A 24,208-nucleotide genomic window follows, 5' to 3' on the forward strand; every position below is an offset into this window, starting at 1 on the left:
TCTCCTCATCAGAGGTATTAAATCAAATTTTGATCACTAGGATCAAAAAGGATACATGGTTGGGTGTTGGTGTTCAATGTTCAATGAAGGAAGGCAGTGTGTGGAAGATGAAGACCGATCTGGATGCCCCTCCACGTCCACGACTACAACAAACGTCAATAGAGTACAGAAAATGTTGTTGAAGTCAGCACTATTGAGATGCCACTTTGGAAGCAATGAAGAGGTGCAACAGGCTGTAAAGAAATTCCTTAAATCGCTGGGCACTGATTTTTACCAGGAGGGTTTCTTGAAATTGATTTCACGGTACGACAAATGAATCAATGTCAGTGGCGACTATGTGGAAAAATAGCCAAAAGATTGTATTTTGTTATGACATTGTATTCTTCTGTTTGTAATAAAGCTTCCCTGTGAAAAAATATGACGAAACGTACTTTCGGAACGTGCCTTGTAAAAAATGGCAAAGCATCGGGAATAGATAAAAAGTCCCAACAGAATGGAAAGAAGGGTTAATTGTAAAAATATCAAAGAAGGGATACACCACCAACTGTAATAATTGGAGAGGAATAACACTCTTAAGTGTACGAAACAAGGTGCTTTCCAGGATAATTTTAAATATAATCAAGAACATTGTAGAGACTCGTCTCCGGAAAGAACAGGCTGGTTTTCGCCAACATCGGAGTTGTGTAGACCTTATTAATACCGTAAGAACTATCCTCGAACAGAATGCAGAGTGGCAGACCACCCTTTACCTGACATTTATTGATTTTGAAAAGGCATTTGACTCATTAAAGAGAAAGTTTATGTGGAAATCACTAGAACACTATGGTATCCCGAGGAAGATTCTGACACTTATCAAAGACATATAGGATGGCTTCAAATGTCGGATTATACATGAAAGCAAACCTACAGGGCATATAGAAGTGAATTCTGGAGTACCACAAGGACATGGATGCAAAACTAAAACAACTTGAAGAAGAAGCAAGAAGAGCTGGATTACACTTCAATGTAAATAAAACAAAGGAGATGAGGATAAATAACAAAAATAAAGAAGGTCTAAAACTGTACATTGAGATAGAACAGGTCGACTCATTTGTATACCTGGAAAGTGTAGTCACAAAAAATGGTGGAGCAGATAATGTCCAAAGTCGAATTAAAAAAGCAAATTGAGCCTTTTTACAACTATCTCCAGAAATACAAAAATCTGCATTTTCAATACGAATGTTAAGTCGGTCCTGCTTTATCCTTGCGAGACATGGAGAGTGACCCAGCAGATTATACATAGGCTTCAAACTTTTGTTAATAGATGCTTATGGTGGATAATAAATATAAAATGGCCTGATATAATAACGAATGAAGACCTATGTGAAGTCAACAACCAATTGATATCCAGATAAAAAAAAGGAAGTGGAAATGGATTGGACATACGCTTCGGAAACCTGCTTACATTGTTCATCTAATCATCATGATCATTGCCATTAAACAAATAACAAAAAATGGCAAAATACAAGAAAAATGTAAAAAATAAAATGATCATTACTAGATTAGGGTTCCCACATGAATTCTAAATGTATTTTCCATGAGAATTCCATGAATTTTCCAGAATCCTCAAAATTTTCCACAGTAACTCGATAGCTACTGCATTACAATTTAAAATTTATTTCACAATGTTCTCTTCCATTTCCCCTTCGTAGTCATATTATCCTCGCCTGTATCTGTTTTATCAGTAATATTATGTATGTATTTAGTGCAATGCTCTGCCATTTTTTTTTTGTTATTTTTACGAATTAAAAAATGTCATATGTCATGTTTTTGTAAAGTAAATGTCTAAATATGCACACTTTTTCTGGGGCGAAACCCACTGCACTCACTTACTAGATTCATGTACTTCAAGCAACATTTGCAATTTTATATTGGATCAGTAGAATATCATTTTCAGTAATTTTTTTATCAGGAGTTTATTGCTAATAATAATGGCAAAATTTCATATTTCTTTGCTTTCTGACACCAATAACAAAAATAATTCAAGAATAAAATGACATCTTTGTGCTCATACATGAAAGTCAAATGAGAACCTTAATTTAGTATTCTTTCTTATCTAGCAAATTTCTGCATTTAGGGCTGCACAAGCATGCTGCTTTTCAGCATAGACTCTCCGCTGATCTACATATATTTTCAAGTCTGAGTTTGTGTCTGTATATCTCAAAAAGAATCTTAGGGATGAACATGCAGCAGTGATTTATCCACACACACCCAACACCTCCCTAACACCATTCCAAAAATTAATTAACAGCCCCTAACATTTTTCACAAGGTCCAATTTATGGTAATCTTGGCTCCAAATATACCCTTACACACCGCTAAATACTATCTTACTTCACCCTCAGATGGAAAAGTCTGAATAAACCCCTGTGCAGTCACTTATGAGCCATTGTGAAGGTCCTTCCACCCCAGCGATTCATCCACACACCCTCTAACACCTCCCAAAATTTCCTGAACAACCGATAAAACTTTTTACAAAGGCCTTATCTATGACCATTTATGCTCTAAATTTACCCTTACACTTCCCTAAATGCAAACTTCCATCCCCCAGTTCAAAATTCTGAATAAACCTTTGCTTCCACAAATCTGCCTGCAAACTGAAGCTGTTGTCAAACATCTTCCTCCATTCATGAATTTGCTGTGTAGTAGTCATGCATAGAGATATTGAATTTTAATTTGTCGGAGAATTTCTATAAGTTTTAGGCTTCCAGAGGGCAAGAAAACCACTCCTTTTCACTGGCACAAATGTATGGACTTCTGAAGTTCACTTGACAGCGTTGCAGCCTTAGGTCGTTTTGTAAGTAACAGGCCTAACAGCTGATACTTCATGTAAATTTGAGTTGTATACAGCCTGGACTTTTAAGGTTTTCACTTCACAATCCCTAATAATTAGGGAATAAGGACATAGATATTTGTGGTATTTTTCAAAATGTATTACAGAGCACAAAATACATTTCAAATTTACCACATAAATAGAGCACTTTTGATAAACAGAAGTTTACAAATGAACACAATAACAATTTATCTGTAATGCAAAATAAGCATATATCTAAAGGCTATATATTCAAAGTAGATTGCGTAAACCAAGTTACAGAATTTGTAACATACTAGTTAGAATTATTATTAGCAAGGAGGAGCATATTCTACAGGGTGGGGTAAAGTACGACACCACCCTTTTAATTTGAAAACGACTTGATGGAGGGCGATGAAATTTCGGATATGGGTAATTGGGGTTGGGGCACACCAGATGGGACTAGTGTGTATCATGGTGGCCATCTTGAAAGCTGCCATCTTGGAATTACATCCAGATTTTTAAATGGGAAGTGGGTCACGTAGCATATCATTTTAGATTTACGTTTTCTCAGAAATAAGAATATGCAGTTATTTATCCCCTAACTTTATTTGGTGAGGATATTTTCACAGTTGAAGTTCACATTTGGCATCCTACAAGATGTGCTCTATGTGTTGCCCATTCTGTGCTACACACAACATAAGACGTTTTAGCCAGTCCTCATGGACACGCAATAACACTGCAGGGTCGACAAGAGTCACATGCTTGTTGGATACAGTGCTGGAGATGTCGATGTCAGTGATTTTCTCTTGATAAACTATGGCTTCAAGATGACCCCAAAAGTAAAAGTCAAGGGGTGTAAGGTCAGAATAATGGGTGGCCACTCAGTGGGCCCTCTTCGACCAATCCAGTGACCTGGAAGCTGTTCATCCAACCACTGCCTGACACATAACGCATAGTGCGGAGGCGCTGGAAATAGGCTGGGAATTTGCCAACTGGGTTCATCAGTGAGGGGAACACATCTTCCTGGAGAATATTCAGTTATCTCTCCCCATTCAGGTTGCCATGGATGAAGACAGGTCCCACAATTCGGATGTTTCATATCCCACACCACACCATTACCTTTGCCGCACTGACTTCCTTATGAGGATCTGTCCACAATGGGTTAGTATCTGCTTATTTACCTCACCGGTCACAAAGAACATGGCCTCATCACTAAACAGAACACTTTTTGGGAATTGGGGATCCACGTTGCAATGAGCCAAAGCCCAATTTGCAAACTGTAACCACCTGTCGGGAGCATCCTCAGTTAAGAACTGCTGCTTTTGAATTTTGTAGGGATGCCATTTGTTAGTATGCAACACATGGAGTATGGATCTCTGACTGACTCCTGACACTGAACTCAAATGCCAGGTACTGCATTTCAGGCTTTTGACCAAGGATGCCATGGTTGCTGTTGCAGTTTCTTCATCGGTAGCTGATCTCTGCCATCCACTACGTTCTCTGTCGCATACGGATCCCGTCTTCTTAAACTTCTGCATTACACACAACACTGTGGTATGCGAGATGTCGTCTCTCTCTGGATGCTGAGCATTGAAATCTTCTGCAATGACCCTGGCAGTGCACCCCCCCCCCTCCCCACTTATAACAACAATTTCGATCTGCTCTTGGAAGGTTAGAGAAATGTTAGATCACCTTGAACAAATAAATACCAACCCATTACATTATGCCAAATGTGAACTTCAAGTGTGAAGATATCCTCACCAAATAAAATTAGGGGGAAAATAACTGCATATTCTTGTTTCTGAGAAAACACACATGTAAAATGATGTGCTACATGACCCCCTTCCCATTTGAAAATCGGGATGTAATTCCAAGATGGCCACCATGATACACACTAGCCCCATCTGGTGTGCCCCTACCCCAATTAGCCATATCCAAAATTTCATCACCCTCTGTCAAGTTGTTTTCAAATGTAACGGGTGGTGCAGGTTTTTGGCCTTACCCTGTAGTCCTTCAAATGTGTTCCACTGGGACACATTGATTAATTAGATGATTTTTTCTCTGAGATTTCCATGGGATTTTAATTTTTTTCATATTCCCTGAGATTTCCAGGTTCTCCAGGTGTGTGGAAACCCTGTAATAGGTCCTGCCATGGGTGGCAAAATGACTAGCTACAGCACCGGCATGGAAGAGAAGAATAGACAGCTATGCTCATATTACCTTAATTGCTTTTGCTCTTCTAGTATTTTATCAACTTTGTATGATGTGGTGATATGCAATTTGCAAGAACAGGGTGGCTACAGACAAGCAGAAATGAAATTCTCTGACTTTTCCAGGTTTTCCAGGACAGATTTTATATTTTTCCCTGACAATTGTAAACTAAATCCATGTTTTTACAAATGGAAATAACAAACTCACATCCAGGTATGGATTGTGATAAGTACCAATATTATCTTGAGAGAAACTGACTTCATTTCTCTATGATTTGAAACTACAAAATAGTGAAGTTGGAAAATTATTACAATTCATAAGCTAGGGACAATTTATTACATGATTTTTTTCATATGCAGCCAGTTTTCAATAAAAAAAAATGATTATTTTAAAAGTTGTGACTAAACGAGATTTGAGTGAAGTGCTATTGATCAAAAAATAAATTTTTGTAATTTATCAATGTCCTTAGACTTTCTCATTATTATATGTTGATATTTCCACTGAGGTTCGGATCCCTCTGCTTGCAAGACCCATGAGTGCAGACTCATTTTTCGATGCATTAACACTTGTATCATACTTCTCTTTTCTCTGTAAATGGGACAACTTAACCTTTGCATATATGAGCGATATTTAGATGAAATAAATAAATAAATAAGGCTAGTCAGGACTGGACCTACAGTTTAAAGTGGGATCCGAACCACTATGTGCCTCCACCGGCTATCGAACCCGAGACTCCTTGATTACAAGGCAACGATGCTACCACTTTTTATTATATTTTTTTTAAAAGGAAGACCCCTACGTGGCAACCTTCCCCACATATTCAATTCATACATGCCAATTTCTGTCAATTCTCATTTTTCATCAGAACAGACGAACACAAACATCCAAGTCCTAGCCAGCTCCGTTTATGCATGCGATTTTTTGTCAGATGTCGCAGTATGAAGACATTCAACAAAAATTAATTCCATTAGACTTCATGCATGTGATTTTTGTCATATGCTGTAGTGAAACATTTTGTCGAAGTTCAACATTAGTCGGACAGCAATATCCGCAACAAAAATTTGCATGCATCTGTAATGATCCTGAGATATCATACTCATTAGTAACACCAATGTTTATTTACTCTGTGTATATGTAACCATTGTTATTATGTTCAAAGTTATTTTATTTATTTGTTCAATGTTACATGTGTTAACACCTGCTTTGATAATTGTGTTATTATTCTGTTAATAAGGCCCAGCGTGGTCGCACAGAATATGTAATATTTCTTATAATTGTATATTAACATTTAGCACATGTTTAATATAATAATATGTATTTATCGTTGGTGCCTTGAGCACATAGTTCAATCTACTGCCATACAGATGGCCTTGCCTGCTCTAGCACAGTTCCATGTAGTTTGCGTAAATGGCACTAGAGGCGCTACTTGAACCGAGGCTATATAACCGGCCGCGCAGCAGATATTCTTCAGTTGGCTTTCAGGATGGCTCATGATAAGATCTCTCTTACTAACTGACCTGGAAGAAGGAGCACTCCGCTCTTGCGAGAGTCCAAGCATCCTAAGCAAGGAAGGAAGGTAGGTGCTCTCCGCTCTTGCGAGAGGGCGAGCACCCTAGAGAAGTAGTTAGACTCCGCCTGCGGGCGAGAGAAGCCGCACTCCACCTTTCCACGAGAGAGGTTGAACTCTGCTACTGGTAAGAGAACCCACTCCACTTTCAAGTGAGAGATACCCCACTCTGCTTATTGGCGAGAGATAAACTCTACTTTAGAGTGAGAGGGCCCGCTCTGCTGGCTGCGAGAGGTTTCCTCCCCTATCAACCTGCAGCACCCCACCACGGGTGGCATTGGGTTTCTAGGCAACCACCCAGAAGGTAAAATTACAGGTCAGGTAAAATAATACGGTTATCGTGAGGGTGACCCTAATAGATGCCCTTGCTCCCCGAAAGCCAACAGTTCCCTGTAAAAGCCTGCAGCTACAGAAGTCGGCGCTAGTAAAGGACTGCACTTTCCTGATGTTTGTTGGAGCTTAGGATACGACTCCACAGGGCAGCAGCAGTGTATCTGTTCCCAGTTTACGGCAGTTTGCAGAAGCCATTCTCCACCCATTGTGTGGCAATATATTGGCCAAGTGAGTGTAATATCCTACACGGGCATGTGCTAAACTTACAACGTTAACAGTTGCATAAATTTATCCAGCTACATTCATTAAACTTTCTCTATCGTTGGGCAGTGTACTTATTCCCGAACCCTGAGTGAAATAATCTCATGCCACAGCTGGAGAAAACGTTAGCATGATGGGTAAAACTTTGCAGAGTGTTTGGTACTACTGACTGGTCGTTGCCAAGCTAGTAGACTTGCACCTCCGCTGACATACTAGTGTAGGTGTAGGACATTGCACATCAATGCAGCCTAAATGTTTGTCTGACAAAAGCTGTACTACGACATTCAACAAATTTTAGGGTTGCATAGCATCCTTATTTGTTCCCATGCTCCCTCAGAATGTCCGACAAATCTGCATTTTGTCCGACAACTATCGGACAGGGGCACAGTGGTGGTGCACTCCTCCTCCTCCCCTTCCATCCCCTCCATGTGTTGACAGCTCTGTCCCCTTACGACTCCCATACAGACAATAAAAAAAAATGAAAATTCAATGTTTTTCATGTAATATTTAGAGGCTTATCAATTTTTTTCTGCCCCTCCAGAAATTTCTCTCTCCCCTTTCCCCACCACCATCACTGGTTTCTGGCACCGTGGTTATGTTGTGCATAAAATGAGACCTAAATGTTGATGCCGAGACCTGAAAAGATTTCCTGTTCCCATGCAGCATTTCATATATATATATATATATATATATATATATATATAAAATGGATAAAAGCAAGGAGGGCCAAAAGGGCTAAGTAAAAATCAAAGAAGGTAAAAGGAAACACTCACCGGACAGTAGAAAAATTCAAAATTTTCGCTAATTTCATAGCATCATCTATTTCTTCTCACACCGATGATGCTATGAAATTAGCGAAAATTTTGAATTTTTCTACTGTCCGGTGAGTGTTTCTCTCAAATTCCCTGATTTTTCCTGGTTTTCCAGGTCTGTCGCCACCCTGAAGAAATAAACATTCCGCTGTACAATATGAGGCATGCTAGAGTGTAAGGAAAGTGACTGAATTGTGTGTGATTTTCCAAAACTAAAATAAAATAACCCTCACAATACTTTGTAATGATCCTGCGAGGTCATCACAATTATTTAGTTTCTGAGTGTTATTATTCTACGTTAATAACTAACTCTGTCAACGTTATTTATATTAACCATTCATTGTAAATGGTAATAATGAGGTCAGGTGCTTTGCGTTAGCATATTATGCTGAGTTGTAATGTTAATCAGTCCCTGCGTGGTCGCAAAGAATATGTATTATTTATCTGATAATTGTATATTAACGTTTAGCACACGTTTAATATTATATGTATTCATCGTTTGTGCCTTGTGCACGTAGTTCAATCATCTCCCGCAGAGATGGCCTTGCCTGCTCTAGCACGGTTCCACGTAGTTCGCGTGAACGGCGCTAGAGGCGCTACCTAAACCGAGGCTATATAACCAGCCGCGGAGCAGATTTTCTTCAGTTGGCTTTCAGGTCGGCTCACGATAAGATCTCTCTTACCAACTGACCCGGAAGAAAGGAGCACTCCGCTCTGGCGAGAGGCCAAGCTTCTTAAAGAAGGAAGGAAGGTGCACTCCGCTCTTGCGAGAGGCCAAGCACCCGAGAAAAGCCGCACTCCGCCTTCCAGCGAGAGAGGTTGAACTCTGCCTTTGGCAAGAGAACCCACTCCGCTTATTGGCGAGAGAGAAAAACTCCACTTTAGAGTGAGAGGACCCGCTCCGCTTGTTGCGAGAGGTTTCCTCCCCCATCAACCTGCGGCACCCCGCCAGGGTAGTGTGGCGTGGGTTTCTAGGCAACCGCCCAGAAGGTAAATTACAGGTCAGTGAAATACTACGGTTATCGTGAGGGTGACCCTAATAGATGCCCCTTTGTTCCCCGAAAGCCAACAGTTCCCTGTAAAAGCCTGCAGCTATAGAAGTCGGCGCTAGCAAAGGACTGCACTTCCTGACGTTTGTTGGAGCTAAGGATACGACCCCAGAGGACAGCAGCAGCAGTGTATCTGTTCCCAGTTTGCAGAAGGCATTCAACCCCCCCCCCTCATTGTGTGGCAATATATTGGCCAAGTGAGTGTAATATCCTACACGGGCGTGTGCTAAACTTACAACGTTTATAGTTGCATAAGTGTATCCAGCTACGTTCATTAAACTTTCTCTAACGTTGGACTGTGTGCTTATTCCCGAACCCTGAGTGTAATAGAGTCTCATGCCACCGCTGGAGAAAAGATTAGCATAATGGGTAAACTTTGCAGAGCGTATGGTGCTACTGATTGGTCGTGGCCAAGTTAGTAGACTTGCATCCAGCTGACGTGCTCGTATAGGTGTAGTAGACACTTTTCCCGAGCAGGACGTTGCAAAGTTAATTGGCATCCCAACGTGGGGCCCGATTGTGCACAACGTGGCGCCCGATTGTGCCAAACTAGTGGGGACACTGTGTCAAGTTGTTTGGTGACTTAACGTGGAGACCTATAAGAAAGTTAATTGATACACAGTAGAGCCCGAAGCAATGTTATTTGACTCTTACATAGTGGAGCCTGAGGCAAAGTTATATTGTGTCAGCACGTGAGCCGATACAGTAGTTTTGCAAAGTTAATTGGCGCTTACACCGTGGGGCCCGAAGTGAATATACCCGAACTGTTTACATTACTGGCAAGTGCAATACTAGTGTGAACTGTTATCGGAAATACTAGTGATTGTGTTAAACAGCTGGAAGCACCCTTTCAAAGTATTTTGCCGCTTTTAAAGTGGAGAACTTACGTGAAACCATGGACAGTGATAAAGCAGGGAAGGCTCTACGAAGCAGATCTAAGAAGACAATGGAGGTAGAGACTGAATTTGCTTGCTGTAGGAACCAGGGAGCGCGAAAAGACTCATTCCAGTGTAGCCAGTGTCATAAAAATTTCCATTGGCACTGTGAAGGTAAAGAGATGACTAATATAACTGAAGGTGAACTTTTGTGTCAGACGTGTTTATCAATGCCTTCCGTAACCTCCGATCCAGAGCCAAGTTTCTCTGCTCAGACTCCAGTAGCTCAAGGTTTACTAGACTGGTTGATGAAGGATAAAGAGGAAAGGAAAAATGAAAAGATTGAGGAAGAGAAACAGCGAAAAAAAGAAATGGCTGCAGTAGAAGAGAAAAGACTCCTAGAAGCTGCTGAAAGAAAGCAAGAGCTGCAAGAGCTTAAAACTATAATGCAGATTCAGGAAGAGAAAAGAGAACTTGAGAAGATAGAATTTGAAGAAAAAAGAGAACTTGAGAAGCGAGAATTTGAAGAGAAAAGAACTTGAAAAAAAAGAGTCGGAAGCTAGAAGACAAGAAACCTTGGAGATGTTTCAGAAATTAGTTGAAAGTCTAGAAGAAAAGAGAAATCAAGAGAAGGAGGAAGAAGATAAAAAGCGTAGAGGAGAATTACAGGAGGAAATGGGAAAAATAACTGTAAAGTTAAAAGAGTATGTTAGTGAAGCTGTAGAACCTTTAAGATCTTGGCAAAGTGAAATCATTAAACAAATCGGTTCTTACTTGGAGCTGGCCCAAGCTTTAGCTGAGAGAGAAAATAATAGTGAACTTCATGAGGAGAAGGTGAGAAATATTGAAAACACAGTAGAGTCCATTCAGGCTTCTGTTCAAGTGTTAAATGACAGAACGGAAGTCATAGAAAGAGAAGTCCAAAAGCAGCATGAAGTTATTGAGGTTGCCACTTCCACTCTTCGGGATGAAGTTGAGAGGACAACTGTAGATAAGATTAAAAATCTTCAAGTACAAAATCAGAAACTGGAAGTAAGCTTAAGGCGGGAATTACAAGAACAAACTGGGCTATTTGTTAGAAGAGTGGACGACTTGCAGGTGCAGTTCCAAAATTTAAAAATTCAACCTGAGCTTACTCATGGGATAAGTTCTCCTATAGTGACTCCAGATAGAAGCTTAAATCCCGAAGCAGAATCATTTGAATTTCCAGCTACAGTGCGAAACCCATTCTGTATTACAGATAAAGACCGACTAGAACGGAGAAAGAGACCTCGTGATGGTGATAGTTCAGATGAATTCCCTCCAAGGCGAAAGTCGCACTTTAAGATGCCCAGAATGGCAGATATCGCTCATATACCTAAATTTAAAGGCGATATAGAAGCACAATCTGCTGAGAAATATCTCCGAGAGCTCAATGTTAGCTTCGAGCTCATGCAGGTACCAGAACACTATCGGCTTGAATTACTTCCCCGAGTTTTTACTGGAAAGGCAGAACATTGGTTAGCCGGCAACATGGATAACTTTGTTGATTATACAGATTTCTGTGATAGGTTCAGAGAGGAGTTTGCCTCTAAGAAAGCTAAACAAAGGCAATTGGCGGCTGTCAGAAATCGAAAGTATTCTCGATTGGTGTATGAAAACATGGAAAGCTTTGCTTGGAGTGTTTACGCTGCATACAGGAATCTGGCGGAGAATTTCAGTGAAAGTGAAGTTCTTAACTTAATTATTGGACAATTGTCTTATCGGATGAGAAGCCTTTGTCTAGCCCATGCTCCTAGGACAGTGTATGAACTAACTCAGTTTTTGAAAGACTTTGACATCTACGATGAACCAGAGCCTTGGAAAAACAAAGAGGATTCACGAGTAAAGGAAGTTAATGGAGCTAAAAATTTTAAGGTAAGAAACATCGAATCTAGACCTACTGGAAGAGAAGGCACTAATGGTAGGGCTTGGAGATATAATAGTGGGGGTGCACGATGTAGTAATACTCGAAATGTTGGTCAGAGAAATGCTTTCCTAAGAAACCGTAACCAAGGTAGCAGGTCACCAGGACCTAGAGAAAATAACCAAAACTCTGATGTTCCTAATTCTACTAGACCAAATCCTCCTCGAAACTTGGAAAGGCCTCCTGAGATAAGAGATGACCTGACATCTGAACAGGAGGAAGCTATTGATACGGCTCGTGAGTTCCATCAGAATCAAAGGTCCCAATATTGTCAAACAAACTAGGACCTTGTCTTCTTGCTTCGTTCCCATTTAGGCAAGGGGCTTCGAAGGAGCGACTAATTTCAACTACAAGAGATGTTCAAGAGTTACAAGTTAATTTCCAGTTAACAGAGACAGAAGAAAGTTGGTTACAACAAGAGTTGAAATCTGCACGTGAGTCCAGAACTAAATACAGATCTCCTATTATTCAGGCCAAACTAATGGACATTTTGGTGAATTGTGTTATTGACACAGGTAGTGAGTGCTCAATCCTTAGTCATTCGGTGTGGACTAAGTTAGTGGAAAAAGTTCCAGGATTACGAATTCAAAAAGTACCAGAGGTAAGGTTGGTTGATTTCTCTGGAAGTTACAGGAAACGAGTTTATGGAAGTCGTAATGTTGAATTGGAAATTGGTGGAATGAATTTCAGCACAGAAGTGTTTATCCTCAGAGGTTTCGGAACGGACCTTCTATTAGGAATGCCTTTTCTTAAGCAGCATGAAGCCGAGATTAGCTTCAAAGATAATAAAGTAGTTTTATACTTCGGAAGGACTCCTGAACATGAAGAGGGAAATCCCTTAAATATAGATATAGTACGCTACGTCCAAAGGATCCAAGAAGAGGATGATGAATGGATGAATAGCCCTGAGGACCTCAAAGAGAAGGTCGAAACTATAAATATATTGAATGATTCCCAAAAGCAGGGGTTGTTTGAAGCGTTGCTACGCTATTTAGAGGTGTTTTCTGAAAGACCAGGAACGATGGAAACTGCTGAATGTGAAATTATGTTGAAAACTTCTGAACCTGTCCACCGGGCTCCATATCCGGTACCACTTTCCAAGAGAAAGCCTTTGGAAAAAGAATTAAATCTATGGAAGACGTGGAATATCATACAACCTTCTGTCTCTCACTACCTGAATCCTTTACTGCTAAGGCTATTGAACCAAAATGATCATCAGCGTTGGTCACAACTTTTAACAGACATTTCATGGTTGCTGAACAATTCTGTGTCAGAAGTTACTGGATATGCTCCTTCGGAATTATTCCTTAACCGACCGGTGCCCAATGAAGTGCTGGACCATTTCACCTGGCCCAATGACGAAGCTGACGCCCAAATTACCAATTGGAACCAAAAGTTATTCCTCGCTAAGACCCGTGAGAGAAGAAAGTGTGAAAAACGCAAGTTTAAAACTAAAGGACATGCCCTGGAATTACGCGAAAATGACTTAGTGTTAGTGAGGAATCACAAGCTTAGCTCTAGAAAGACTAGAACTATAGCTAAGCTTTTCGAGGTGTTCATCGGCCCTTTCATTGCCACTGACCTTCGAAACAACACTGCCTTGCTGGTTCATCCCAAGACGAAGCAAAGTGTGGATCGAGTGAACTTCGATAATCTGCGCCTATTTCAGTGTTCCCCCGGACGGAGAAGTGAAATACTAGGGGAGATCAATGTGTGTTAAGTGTTCAAAAAAAAAAAATTTTCAGAAATTTGGAATTTGAATTAAGAACTTGAACTTAAATTTCTTCAAAATTTTTCCCCAGGAGAGGGGCATTTGTAATGATCCTGCGAGGTCATCACAATTATTTAGTTTCTGAGTGTTATTATTCTACGTTAATAACTAACTCTGTCAACGTTATTTATATTAACCATTCATTGTAAATGGTAATAATGAGGTCAGGTGCTTTGCGTTAGCATATTATGCTGAGTTGTAATGTTAATCAGTCCCTGCGTGGTCGCAAAGAATATGTATTATTTATCTGATAATTGTATATTAACGTTTAGCACACGTTTAATATTATATGTATTCATCGTTTGTGCCTTGTGCACGTAGTTCAATCGTCTCCCGCAGAGATGGCCTTGCCTGCTCTAGCACGGTTCCACGTAGTTCGCGTGAACGGCGCTAGAGGCGCTACCTAAACCGAGGCTATATAACCAGCCGCGGAGCAGATTTTCTTCAGTTGGCTTTCAGGTCGGCTCACGATAAGATCTCTCTTACCAACTGACCCGGAAGAAAGGAGCACTCCGCTCTGGCGAGAGGCCAAGCTTCTTAAAGAAGGAAGGAAGGTGCACTCCGCTCTTGCAAGAGGCCAAGCACCCGAGAAAAGCCGCACTCCGCCTTCCAGCGAGAGAGGTTGAACTCTGCCTTTGGCAAGAGAACCCACTCCGCTTATTGGCGAGAGAGAAAAACTCCACTTTAGAGTGAGAGGACCCGCTCCGCTTGTTGCGAGAGGTTTCCTCCCCCATCAACCTGCGGCACCCCGCCAGGGTAGTGTGGCGTGGGTTTCTAGGCAACCGCCCAGAAGGTAAATTACAGGTCAGTGAAATACTACGGTTATCGTGAGGGTGACCCTAATAGATGCCCCTTTGTTCCCCGAAAGCCAACAGTTCCCTGTAAAAGCCTGCAGCTATAGAAGTCGGCGCTAGCAAAGGACTGCACTTCCTGACGTTTGTTGGAGCTAAGGATACGACCCCAGAGGACAGCAGCAGCAGTGTATCTGTTCCCAGTTTGCAGAAGTCATCCACCCCCCCCCCCCCCCATTGTGTGGCAATATATTGGCCAAGTGAGTGTAATATCCTACACGGGCGTGTGCTAAACTTACAACGTTTATAGTTGCATAAGTGTATCCAGCTACGTTCATTAAACTTTCTCTAACGTTGGACTGTGTGCTTATTCCCGAACCCTGAGTGTAATAGAGTCTCATGCCACCGCTGGAGAAAAGATTAGCATAATGGGTAAACTTTGCAGAGCGTATGGTGCTACTGATTGGTCGTGGCCAAGTTAGTAGACTTGCATCCAGCTGACGTGCTCGTATAGGTGTAGTAGACACTTTTCCCGAGCAGGACGTTGCAACTTGCATCTGAATAATAGATTTTCACAGGATTCTCTTCACCAAACCACACTTGGCATAGCTGTGTGTCTAACTTCTGGCTAGGAACGTGATTGATTTTTTTTTTATTTATTGTTTTAAATACACTTTATGCACAGTAAGGCTAATCGGGACTGGACCTACAGTTCAAAGTGGGTTCCGAACCACTTGTGCCTCCACCGGGTATCGAACCTGGGGGCTAGGAATGTAACAACATGCTTTGCTTTTGAATATCTTGCAGAGCTATTGACTATAATTTAAATATACTGAAAAGTGCTCTATCATCACAAAGCTTTAAATAACATTTTTCAACATCTAGTTTCTCACTATAGCACCCGTGGGTAGACGAAACTAAAAATAACTCAGGCGCCAGTTCTTTCTCAGGAGCTAGCATTTATTTTTGTGGAAATATGGGCTAGCCATGAATCCATCTAAGATAAAGCTACAGATTTTAAAATGTCACCTTAAAATACAAGGTGGTCCATACTGATGGGACATATTTCAAATGCACATTTCTAGGAATGGAACAAGCACATTTATGTGTAATACATAACAACATCATAATTCATTAGAAAAGTAAATGAAAATTAAATTAAATAAATTAAGGTCAGGCTTCCAAATACAATGCATTTGAAAAATGTTAGAATATTCCTACTGTCTGAAAATACAAAATAAAATGTGACTCATCCAGTGGCGAAGCATGACATTTTTACGTAGTCATCACAAGACTTGTCAAATGTCAATCTTTCAACCGTGGAGGGGGGATTCCTACATTGATAATGATCATAACAGTGTTCGTACAGACGTGTTAAGTAGAGATGGCCAAATTTCTTAAATTCTACCCGAAAAATAGCAAAATTGTTAAACCAACCAACCAACCAATCTACCTACCTACCTACCATTCCCTCTCTCTCCCTACCTCTCTTTCTCTCTCTCTCTCTCCCTTCCTCTCTCTCTCCCTCCCTCCTCCGAAATTCGGATTGCCTCCGAAATCTGGTTAGTAAAATTTCAGAATCGAGATTTTAAATTTTCCGGAATCCTGATGTTTTAATACTGTAAAGGAAATACATTGGATCTAGAACTGCTCTTTCCCCCCAGTTCTTTCTAGCACTAACCGTGTTTTTTTTTCTATGTACCATTACTTTCATGTATTCTGTGTAAGTTGCGTTGCGATGCTCTACAATGTGTTTTTCTCTTAAAAACAAGAGCGTTGCATGCTTTAGGCCTAAAATGCTGGACATTCTGAGAAGTTTCATCTTGATGATGTCACAGAAACCCTGCCCTGTTTGTAAACAAGGGAGCTGAAAAGAGGTCTCTTATGACCAGAACTTCAAGAGCGAGGGAAAGCGGTCGAAGGACCCTGGATTCGCAGACCTGCTGCGATGACTTAGCCCGCCTGACACCATTACACTAAACAGGAAACTTAGAAGGACGGTTGGGCACAGGGGGGTAGAACTGGGCTCTCCTTTCAATGCACTGAACTTAGTGAATCTCTTGCATATTTCTAAATGTTAGAATATTCCTACTTTCTGAAAATACAAAATAAAATGTGACTCATCCAGTGGCGAAGCGTGACATTTTTACGTAGTCATCGCAAGACTTGTCAAATGTCAATCTGTTTATAATAGCATATTTATAATTCTGATTCAATGATACATGTGATACAAAACATATACTGTGCCATTATTTTAAAAAACAGTAATGGAAATTTCCATAAGCGAACTCGATTTATTGAATATATATATATATATATATATATATATATATTGGAACTGGGTTTGAAAACTCAGGTGCCAAGTGAAAATTTTCAGGTGCCATGGCCACTGGGCACCCTGTATTTTTCTATCCCTGAAAGCACATATCACCAATGTAAACAGAGTTTGTTTTACCAGAAGTATTGAAATGCTCTATCTCCAACAACCACAATATTTGTGTTTACATTTTTTAACAGGACACACAAACAAGTCAATATAATATATGGATTCTAAAATAAATAATAAAAATTAAGTGCTTTTTAACCTACTTCATGCTGTTGCTCCTCTTTAACTTCAATATTATCTTCAGATTGAGGTTCTACCTGAAAGAGGAGAGGTGAGAAAAACAATCACATACTTATTAAAATTAACATATTCATTATCATATATTCATCAAAAATTTCATTTGGTAAAATTGCTGAAGTGATAATTAGTAATCATCAATTCAGAGCATTGGACAGGTATGTGCAGCCAATAGTGAATCCACATGCAAGCACTGATTGATTGTCATTCATTGATATAAGTATATAAAGTTATTACATAATAATCTTAAGTAAACTCATAAATTTATGTCTAAAACACAACTATCAGAATTTTATATGGTGTGGTGTGTGATGATATGAGATTTTCAAGAAATAAACGTTCCACTGTATAACATGATGCATGATAGAGTGTAAGGAAAGTAACAGAATTTTGTGACTGGTATTTTCCAAAATAAAAATAAAATAACATAATCCTCACAACACTTGTATCTGAAAAATATATTTACAAAGCACTCCCTTTGCTAAACTACACATCGCAATGAAAACATTCTTTGATTTGGAATACCTTACAGAACTATCGACTATAATTTAAATATACTGGAAGCAGTGGCGAAGCATGGTGTCACTGAAAGGGTACACACAGGGGTATGAATGGTTGGGGGGAGGGGGTTGGTGTGGTTATGATTGTAATTTGTTTAGAAGCAATGCTTTATATGTTAAATTGTGATAAAAAATGGTCCCTGCAAACTCAAAGAATATCATGTTGCTTCAATTTAATTACAAATATATTAATTTTGAAATTATATTTACAAAGTCGCCAACTCATTTATCCTGTACTCCATATCAACTGCTGCACATAAAATTAGTGTAAGTAAAAATGCACAAGGTATTCTAAAAATAATTGCATTTACTTTCTGATTTAGATTTGAAAAAAAAAAAAGAAGTGTGTTTTGGGGCATAGTGTATTTGTTGGATGAACTAGATTCATCTCTTAGGTTTCCTTTGGAAAACACATTTCTGGTACTTTTGGATTTGAAAATATTTATTTATGTGATGCTATTTCTTTCTGATATGGAGGTCAGAAAATTGAGAAATTTGTCTGACAAAAAATGAAGGGACGCAATCTTCAGTCTTCAGAAATTTGTCTGATAAAAAATGAAGGGATGCAATCTCCCACGTCTTCATAATTTCCTTGGTCAGGTGACGGCAGCATATGCATTCTTATTGCAGACAAAGATGACAAAAGAGCCCATTGAAAACTCACTGCTTCATTGCCTGATGGATTCCCAAGAATGTTAGAAACAAAATTAAAACAAAATATTATATTCGTGTTAACTGGACACTTGCATTTGGCGTTTCATTGAACAGAATACTTCTTTCCTTCATCTACCTTCATTGCAGCATTGGAGACACACTATGTAGAAATTTATGCAAAAATCTGCAGGCTAAACCAGGGCTCAAATCTAGGTGTCTAATTATAAACATTTATTTTATGTGCTAAAATATCAAGAACTATTGTCAACATGCCTTAATTGTTGTCACCAGTTCAAGTATGTTTGAATGAGGGTCAGTCTGAAAAAAAAAAGATAAAAACAATAAATATGCAAAATTTTCTCTAAAGTCTTTGAAATTATCTGGTAGAAATGGTACTCTTGCGAAAGCATATTTAGTTATCACTATGTATAAATATATCTTTTATAACACATATGATTAAAATTAGCCACAAACACAGAAAATTAATATTACCATTATGCTCACTGTTAAGAACTTATAAATGTGGATTCATTCGATTCAGTAGCAACATTGTTGGGTTACTTACTGCCTTACAGAACAAAAATATAAAACTTGAATAAAGCAAGTTTACATGCTAATCACATTCCCTTTCCAAAAATTCATTACAATTACTACACAGAAGAGGGACATCCAGAAAGTAGTGCACATTAGATAACAAAAAAAAAAAAAAAGGATGAATGAATTTATTTGAACAAAACCATTTTACTCTGAAAGTATATACCTTGAGCTTGTTTTTATTACATTGGTACCCATGGGATTCAGGCACTTATCATACCATGAGACAAGTTTTTGTATACCTCGTCATACACTTCTGCCGCAAGAATACTCAGGCGGCATCCAAGGTTGCTCGGTATAAGTCAGGTGTTTGTGAGCTTTCGTGCAAGTTGAACTGTGGTACTGAATGTGCAGGCCCGTACACAGGTTATATATTTGTCATGAAATATATGTAAATTATTAAATAATTAATTAATATCATTAATTAATTAATTTATTTATATATATTTATAAACATATATAAACAAATTAATTTGATACATTTATAAACTAGCAAATTAATTCCTTTAACGACTGGTTCAAAATATCAAGAAATTAGAAGATAGGTGAAATGTTTTTAATAAGTGTTAGATATTATTTAATTATTGCTTTTTATTAAAAACTATACTTAAATTTTCATACTTTTATTGTATTATGTTTTTATAATGGTGCAAATTTATTAATGATCTCTCGAAAGAAAATATTTCCTTATCAGAGTTGTAGCTAGAGATTTCAGCACCCAGGATGAGAATGATTTTCGCACCCCCTGCACCGAATTTGCACCCCCGTACCTAGATGTAGCAGGCATAGTTAAACATTGTAGAACTGTATGTACTTACTCTTTTCCATTGACTCCGATGAAAAGAAAACTTAGCATTCAAGAAATGTGGCTAATAAAAGGACAGTCGGTTGTGCATCTCACACCATCGACACTGAAGCAGTGTGTGTTATTGTTCACATCTGCGAAATCGATTGCAAATTAAAGATAACTAGGTGGAGGGACAAAAAATGAGAAACTTTAAGAAGACATTAGTTTCCTATTAAATTAATATATAAGTGCTATGTTTTATTCCCGACGAAAGGAGGAGAGAAATGGAGGAGAAATGACAGGTCGGTCTAATTTCCATGTTCCAGGGTCCTAGGGTGACAATAACAACCACCTTCGCAGCTACGGCTCCACTTCTTGGTAGTCCAATTTTTTCCCCCATGATGTGGAGAGAGATTGAGAGAGAGATATATATATATATATATATATATACAAAAAGATGACATTTTCTCATCAAATCTGCAGTTCGAAAATAGTCAAAACAGGGAGTAAATATGGTGAACTGTCCTGAACAAATTGAAACATTTAGTAGCTTCGCATAAATGGTTATAAAACTAAAATTACTAAATATAGTAGACTGCAGACTTCTGGAGTCTGCCTCTCTCCAGAGGCAACCCATTCATTTATACAGGAAGAAAATTAAATTCTTGCAAAATCTTAAAAATTATCCATTTTGTAGGTTTCTATCAAAATATTTCATGGCTCAAGGGGGAAGGGGCATGGCCCCCTTGACCCCCCCCCCCCTGGGTATGGGCCTGTGAATGTGTACATGCTTCTGTGGGCAGTCAAGATAAACCAGAAAATCGAGAATCCTGCCAAGTGTGAAGTGAGGGCTGTCATTCGGCATTCAGCCCTGATATCGCTCTTAGCAAATGTGATAATTTTACAAAATTGGTTTTTGGGAGGAAAGCACTTTGATTACAACAAAGAGCTCCAGCAAATGGTAACTGCATTTTGTAATGGACTGGTGGCAGAAGTGAATGACGAGGGTTTCAAAAACTTGTCTCCTGGTTCCATAAGTGCCTATGTAGAAAAATAGCTCAAGGCAGGTATGTACTCTCAGAGTAAAATGGTTTTGTTCAACGACGTACCTTTTTTTCTTCTTTTATTTCCAAATGTGTACTACTTTCTGGACATACCTCGAATTATATTTGCCAGACAATGTTACTACATTCTTTTAGAATTTCAACTTGCATGAATACATAAATTTGGTTTGTTACACCAAGATTGGGCAATAGATTGTTTTAGTGTATCCCTCTGCTCATTTTTGAATGTAAAGACATTTATCATTCCAAAATATTTGACTAACTACTGTACTATAAAGACAGAACAAAGTGAAGAACACAAATACTCTGAATTTTAAAATAATATACTTTCTGGCAGGGTTGTTAAAGGTCCAGGAATTTTAAATAAATTCAATTCCGGTCCAGGAGAGAAAATGATCAAGCGTAAATGGGTTCTGGACCGTAAAGAACCTTTTTATCTGTAAAGTATTTCAATTCGGTCCAGGAACATTTTTCCCGATCAATTTAAATATAGTCCAGGAACCTTTTTTTCTGAATGAATTTAAATACGGTCCAGAAACCTTTTTTCAGAATCAGTTTAAATCAGGTCCAAGTTCCGTATTGAAATGAAACAATACGCAACTTGGATCGAATACGGACCTGACAATAAACAATTATCCACTTGTGAGCATGAAAGACTAATCCAGGTGCTGACTGTCTCGAGAATCTAAGGTACAAGGTAGAAATTGGCGAAACGCAAACGCTGTCCTCATGTTACCCTTCTCCATGTAGTCCCATTCTATCACGCACGTTCCTTCCCTTGGTTGTAGCAACACTTTCCGTCCCTGTTGCGATATCTGCTGGGAACACAGCAGCCTCATGTTACCTCAATGATGGCTCCTATTGGCTGCACTGCGGTTCCTAGATCGGATGCCGGAGCAACACGTGATGGGTATGTTTGAACTCAATAGTCCATTGAGTTATGCACAATGAACAGTAACTCTTCGACAAGGGAGTATATGAACATGGCCCACAAGAGAACAACAGCATTATGATTTATTTCCTGCGATATGGTTTCTACAACCACAGTGTGACATTCCAGTGTATAAACCTTTTCATATTTAAAGCATTTCAATACTGTCCAGGAACCTTTTTTCCCGCATCAATTTAAATACGGTCCAGGAACCTTTTTTCAATGAAACAATATGCAACTTGGACCGAATTTAAATTGTGTGAGAAAAAAGGTTCCGTCGTGCAGCGGAACCCATTAGAATTTATGGGTTTCTGGACCTTTAACAACCCTCCTTTCTGGTTCTTTTTTTTGTATGAAATCAATGAAATTCCACTACTCCACTGGGTGGTCAGTGGTGTAGTTCAGACAGGTTATAGAAAATATTATGTACAGTAAAGATAAAATTTTGTTGAAAGTATTTTTCAAGTGGAAGCTCCTGCAGTTGTTTATAGGACTCCTGGCTCCTGGGAGGGATTTGGAGAGGTATGAATGTATTAAATCACTAGACAAGATAACATGGAAACCACTTTTGAACTTTTTTGAAAATCTATACAGTGTGTTTCAGGAGAAATCTAAAATACTCCCATATACGAACATGGGGTGCGATTCATAATTAATACCAAGATTTGAATTTGAATTTTATTTTTCTTCCGTTGACCCTTGTTTAAAAGGGCATAAAAAACGTCAAGATACATAATGAAATAATAATTAGTTAAGTACATCATAACAAAAAAGAAGAAACATTGTGTAGTACATTACATCACTACACCAAAGTAAAAATGAAAAAATACACTTCATTACACTACAATAAAAATAAAAAAACACATTATCATTGTTGCATGATTGAAATAAGAATACAATTAAAATACATATTTTTTAGTACATTGGCCTTGTATTGTCTTGTTCCATGAATTCTCCGATACTGTAGAGAACTCTATCTGTCAAATATTTTTTTATTGTTTGTATTTGTTTATCTTTTGGAGATATCAGTTTTATGTCAAGAGGCAGCTGGTTGTAGAATATTTTTCCGGCATTCATTGGTGATTGTCTTGAGATATTGAATCTGTGTTGGTTCTGGTAATAATTATCTTTCCCCCTTGTATTGTGGTTGTGTAATTGGTTATTTTTAGTCATGCTTTCAGTATTTAGAACAAACGTTATAGCCTTATAGATGTATAGGGAGTATATTGTCATTATTTGTTTTTCCCTGAATAACTCTCTGCAAGATTCCCTACAGCCTAGTTTGTACATAATTCTAAGTGCTCTCTTTTGAAGTCTCAGTATTCTGACAGTATTATTATAAAATGATTCACCCCAAGCTATTATGCCATATTCAACATAGGGGTAAATTAGTCCATAATATATGCATTTGTTAATTTCTGTTAAATTATATTCAGCCATTTGTTTTAGCAGGGATAGATTAGATGATAATTTACTGCAGATGTTGTTAATTTGTTCTTCCCACGTCAATTTTTGATCTAGTGTTATTCCCAAAAACTTTACTGAAGATACAGTTTCTATGAGCACATTGTCTATGCATAGTGTTTGTGACTCAAAATCCATGTTTCGGATTGCATTGAATATCATAAATTTTGTTTTATTGTTGTTTATTATTAATCCATGTGAAGTTAAGTATTGTGCCAGTTGGTTAATGTACCGGGTGGCCAGAATTAAAGTTACCCAACTCAGAGCCCTCTAGCCTGTTTGAGGCATCGTAGAACTCAAATTTGGTGAATCCACTATGCAGACCATGGGAAACAGGATGGCGATAAAAGAAAAATAGTTCAATTTTCTGCCACCAGGTTGAAATGTGGCGCTGTACTTCCATGATGAGTTGTAATAATGACGTAAACTGCTCCAATTGGTTAAAGATTTGCCTTTACCTTGCAATCTTGCAATAAACAAGAGATTATTTTCTCGCAACTTCCAGCCTCTAACAAATGTCTTTCTAATTAATAACTCAGCTAAATCACTTAACGTGATTATTTGTACAACCCATCATGGAAATACAGCATCACATTGCAACCTGGTGGCAGAAATTTGCTTCCCCATGGTCTGCATAGTGGATTCACCAAATTTCAGAGTTCAAACAAGCTACAGAGGGCTCTGAATTGGGTAACTTTAATTCTGGCCACTCAGTATGTAAAATGTCATACATTACCATACATATGGTAGGGTAGAAATGACAGAAGAAAAAAAAAGATTAACTTGAAAACTGTTGACAGGTTTACCTAATAACAAGTGTCCAAAAATGACTCCATTTACATGAATGCACTTTTCAACATGTGTTGGAACATGCCTACCTGTTCAGTTTAAGTCATCCTGGTGTTCCCTGATTTTGGTAACATGAAATAGGAATATTTTAAGAACATTCCATTATTTTTTTTAAAAAAAACTGTCTGAATCCTAGATTGTTTTTCTATGCACATTAACAGGGACATTGAATTTTCGCGATGCGCGAAATCGCGAAATGTAAAAAAAAGATGCAATTTTGGACATTCTGCACGTA

The 24,208-nt window shown here is 38.7% G+C and overlaps 1 protein-coding gene across 1 annotated transcript in view; it reads right to left on the reverse strand.

Moving 5' to 3' along the window:
• Window positions 1–19,160, reverse strand: part of LOC145978788 (uncharacterized) — a 208,503-nt gene extending 189,343 nt beyond the window's left edge. Inside the window, exons 1-3 of the mRNA XM_083111607.1 lie at window positions 19,131–19,160; window positions 18,558–18,602; window positions 17,033–17,090 (exon numbers count right to left, since the gene is read on the reverse strand). Coding sequence (XP_082967733.1) covers window positions 17,033–17,090; window positions 18,558–18,602; window positions 19,131–19,160 — 133 coding nt within the window. The remainder of the gene's footprint in view (window positions 1–17,032; window positions 17,091–18,557; window positions 18,603–19,130) is intronic.
• Between the last annotated feature and the right edge of the window lie 5,048 nt (window positions 19,161–24,208).

This window comes from Lepisma saccharinum, chromosome 25, assembly GCF_977018435.1.
Source record: "Lepisma saccharinum chromosome 25, izLepSacc3.1, whole genome shotgun sequence".
Classification (NCBI taxonomy): domain Eukaryota; kingdom Metazoa; phylum Arthropoda; class Insecta; order Zygentoma; family Lepismatidae; genus Lepisma; species Lepisma saccharinum.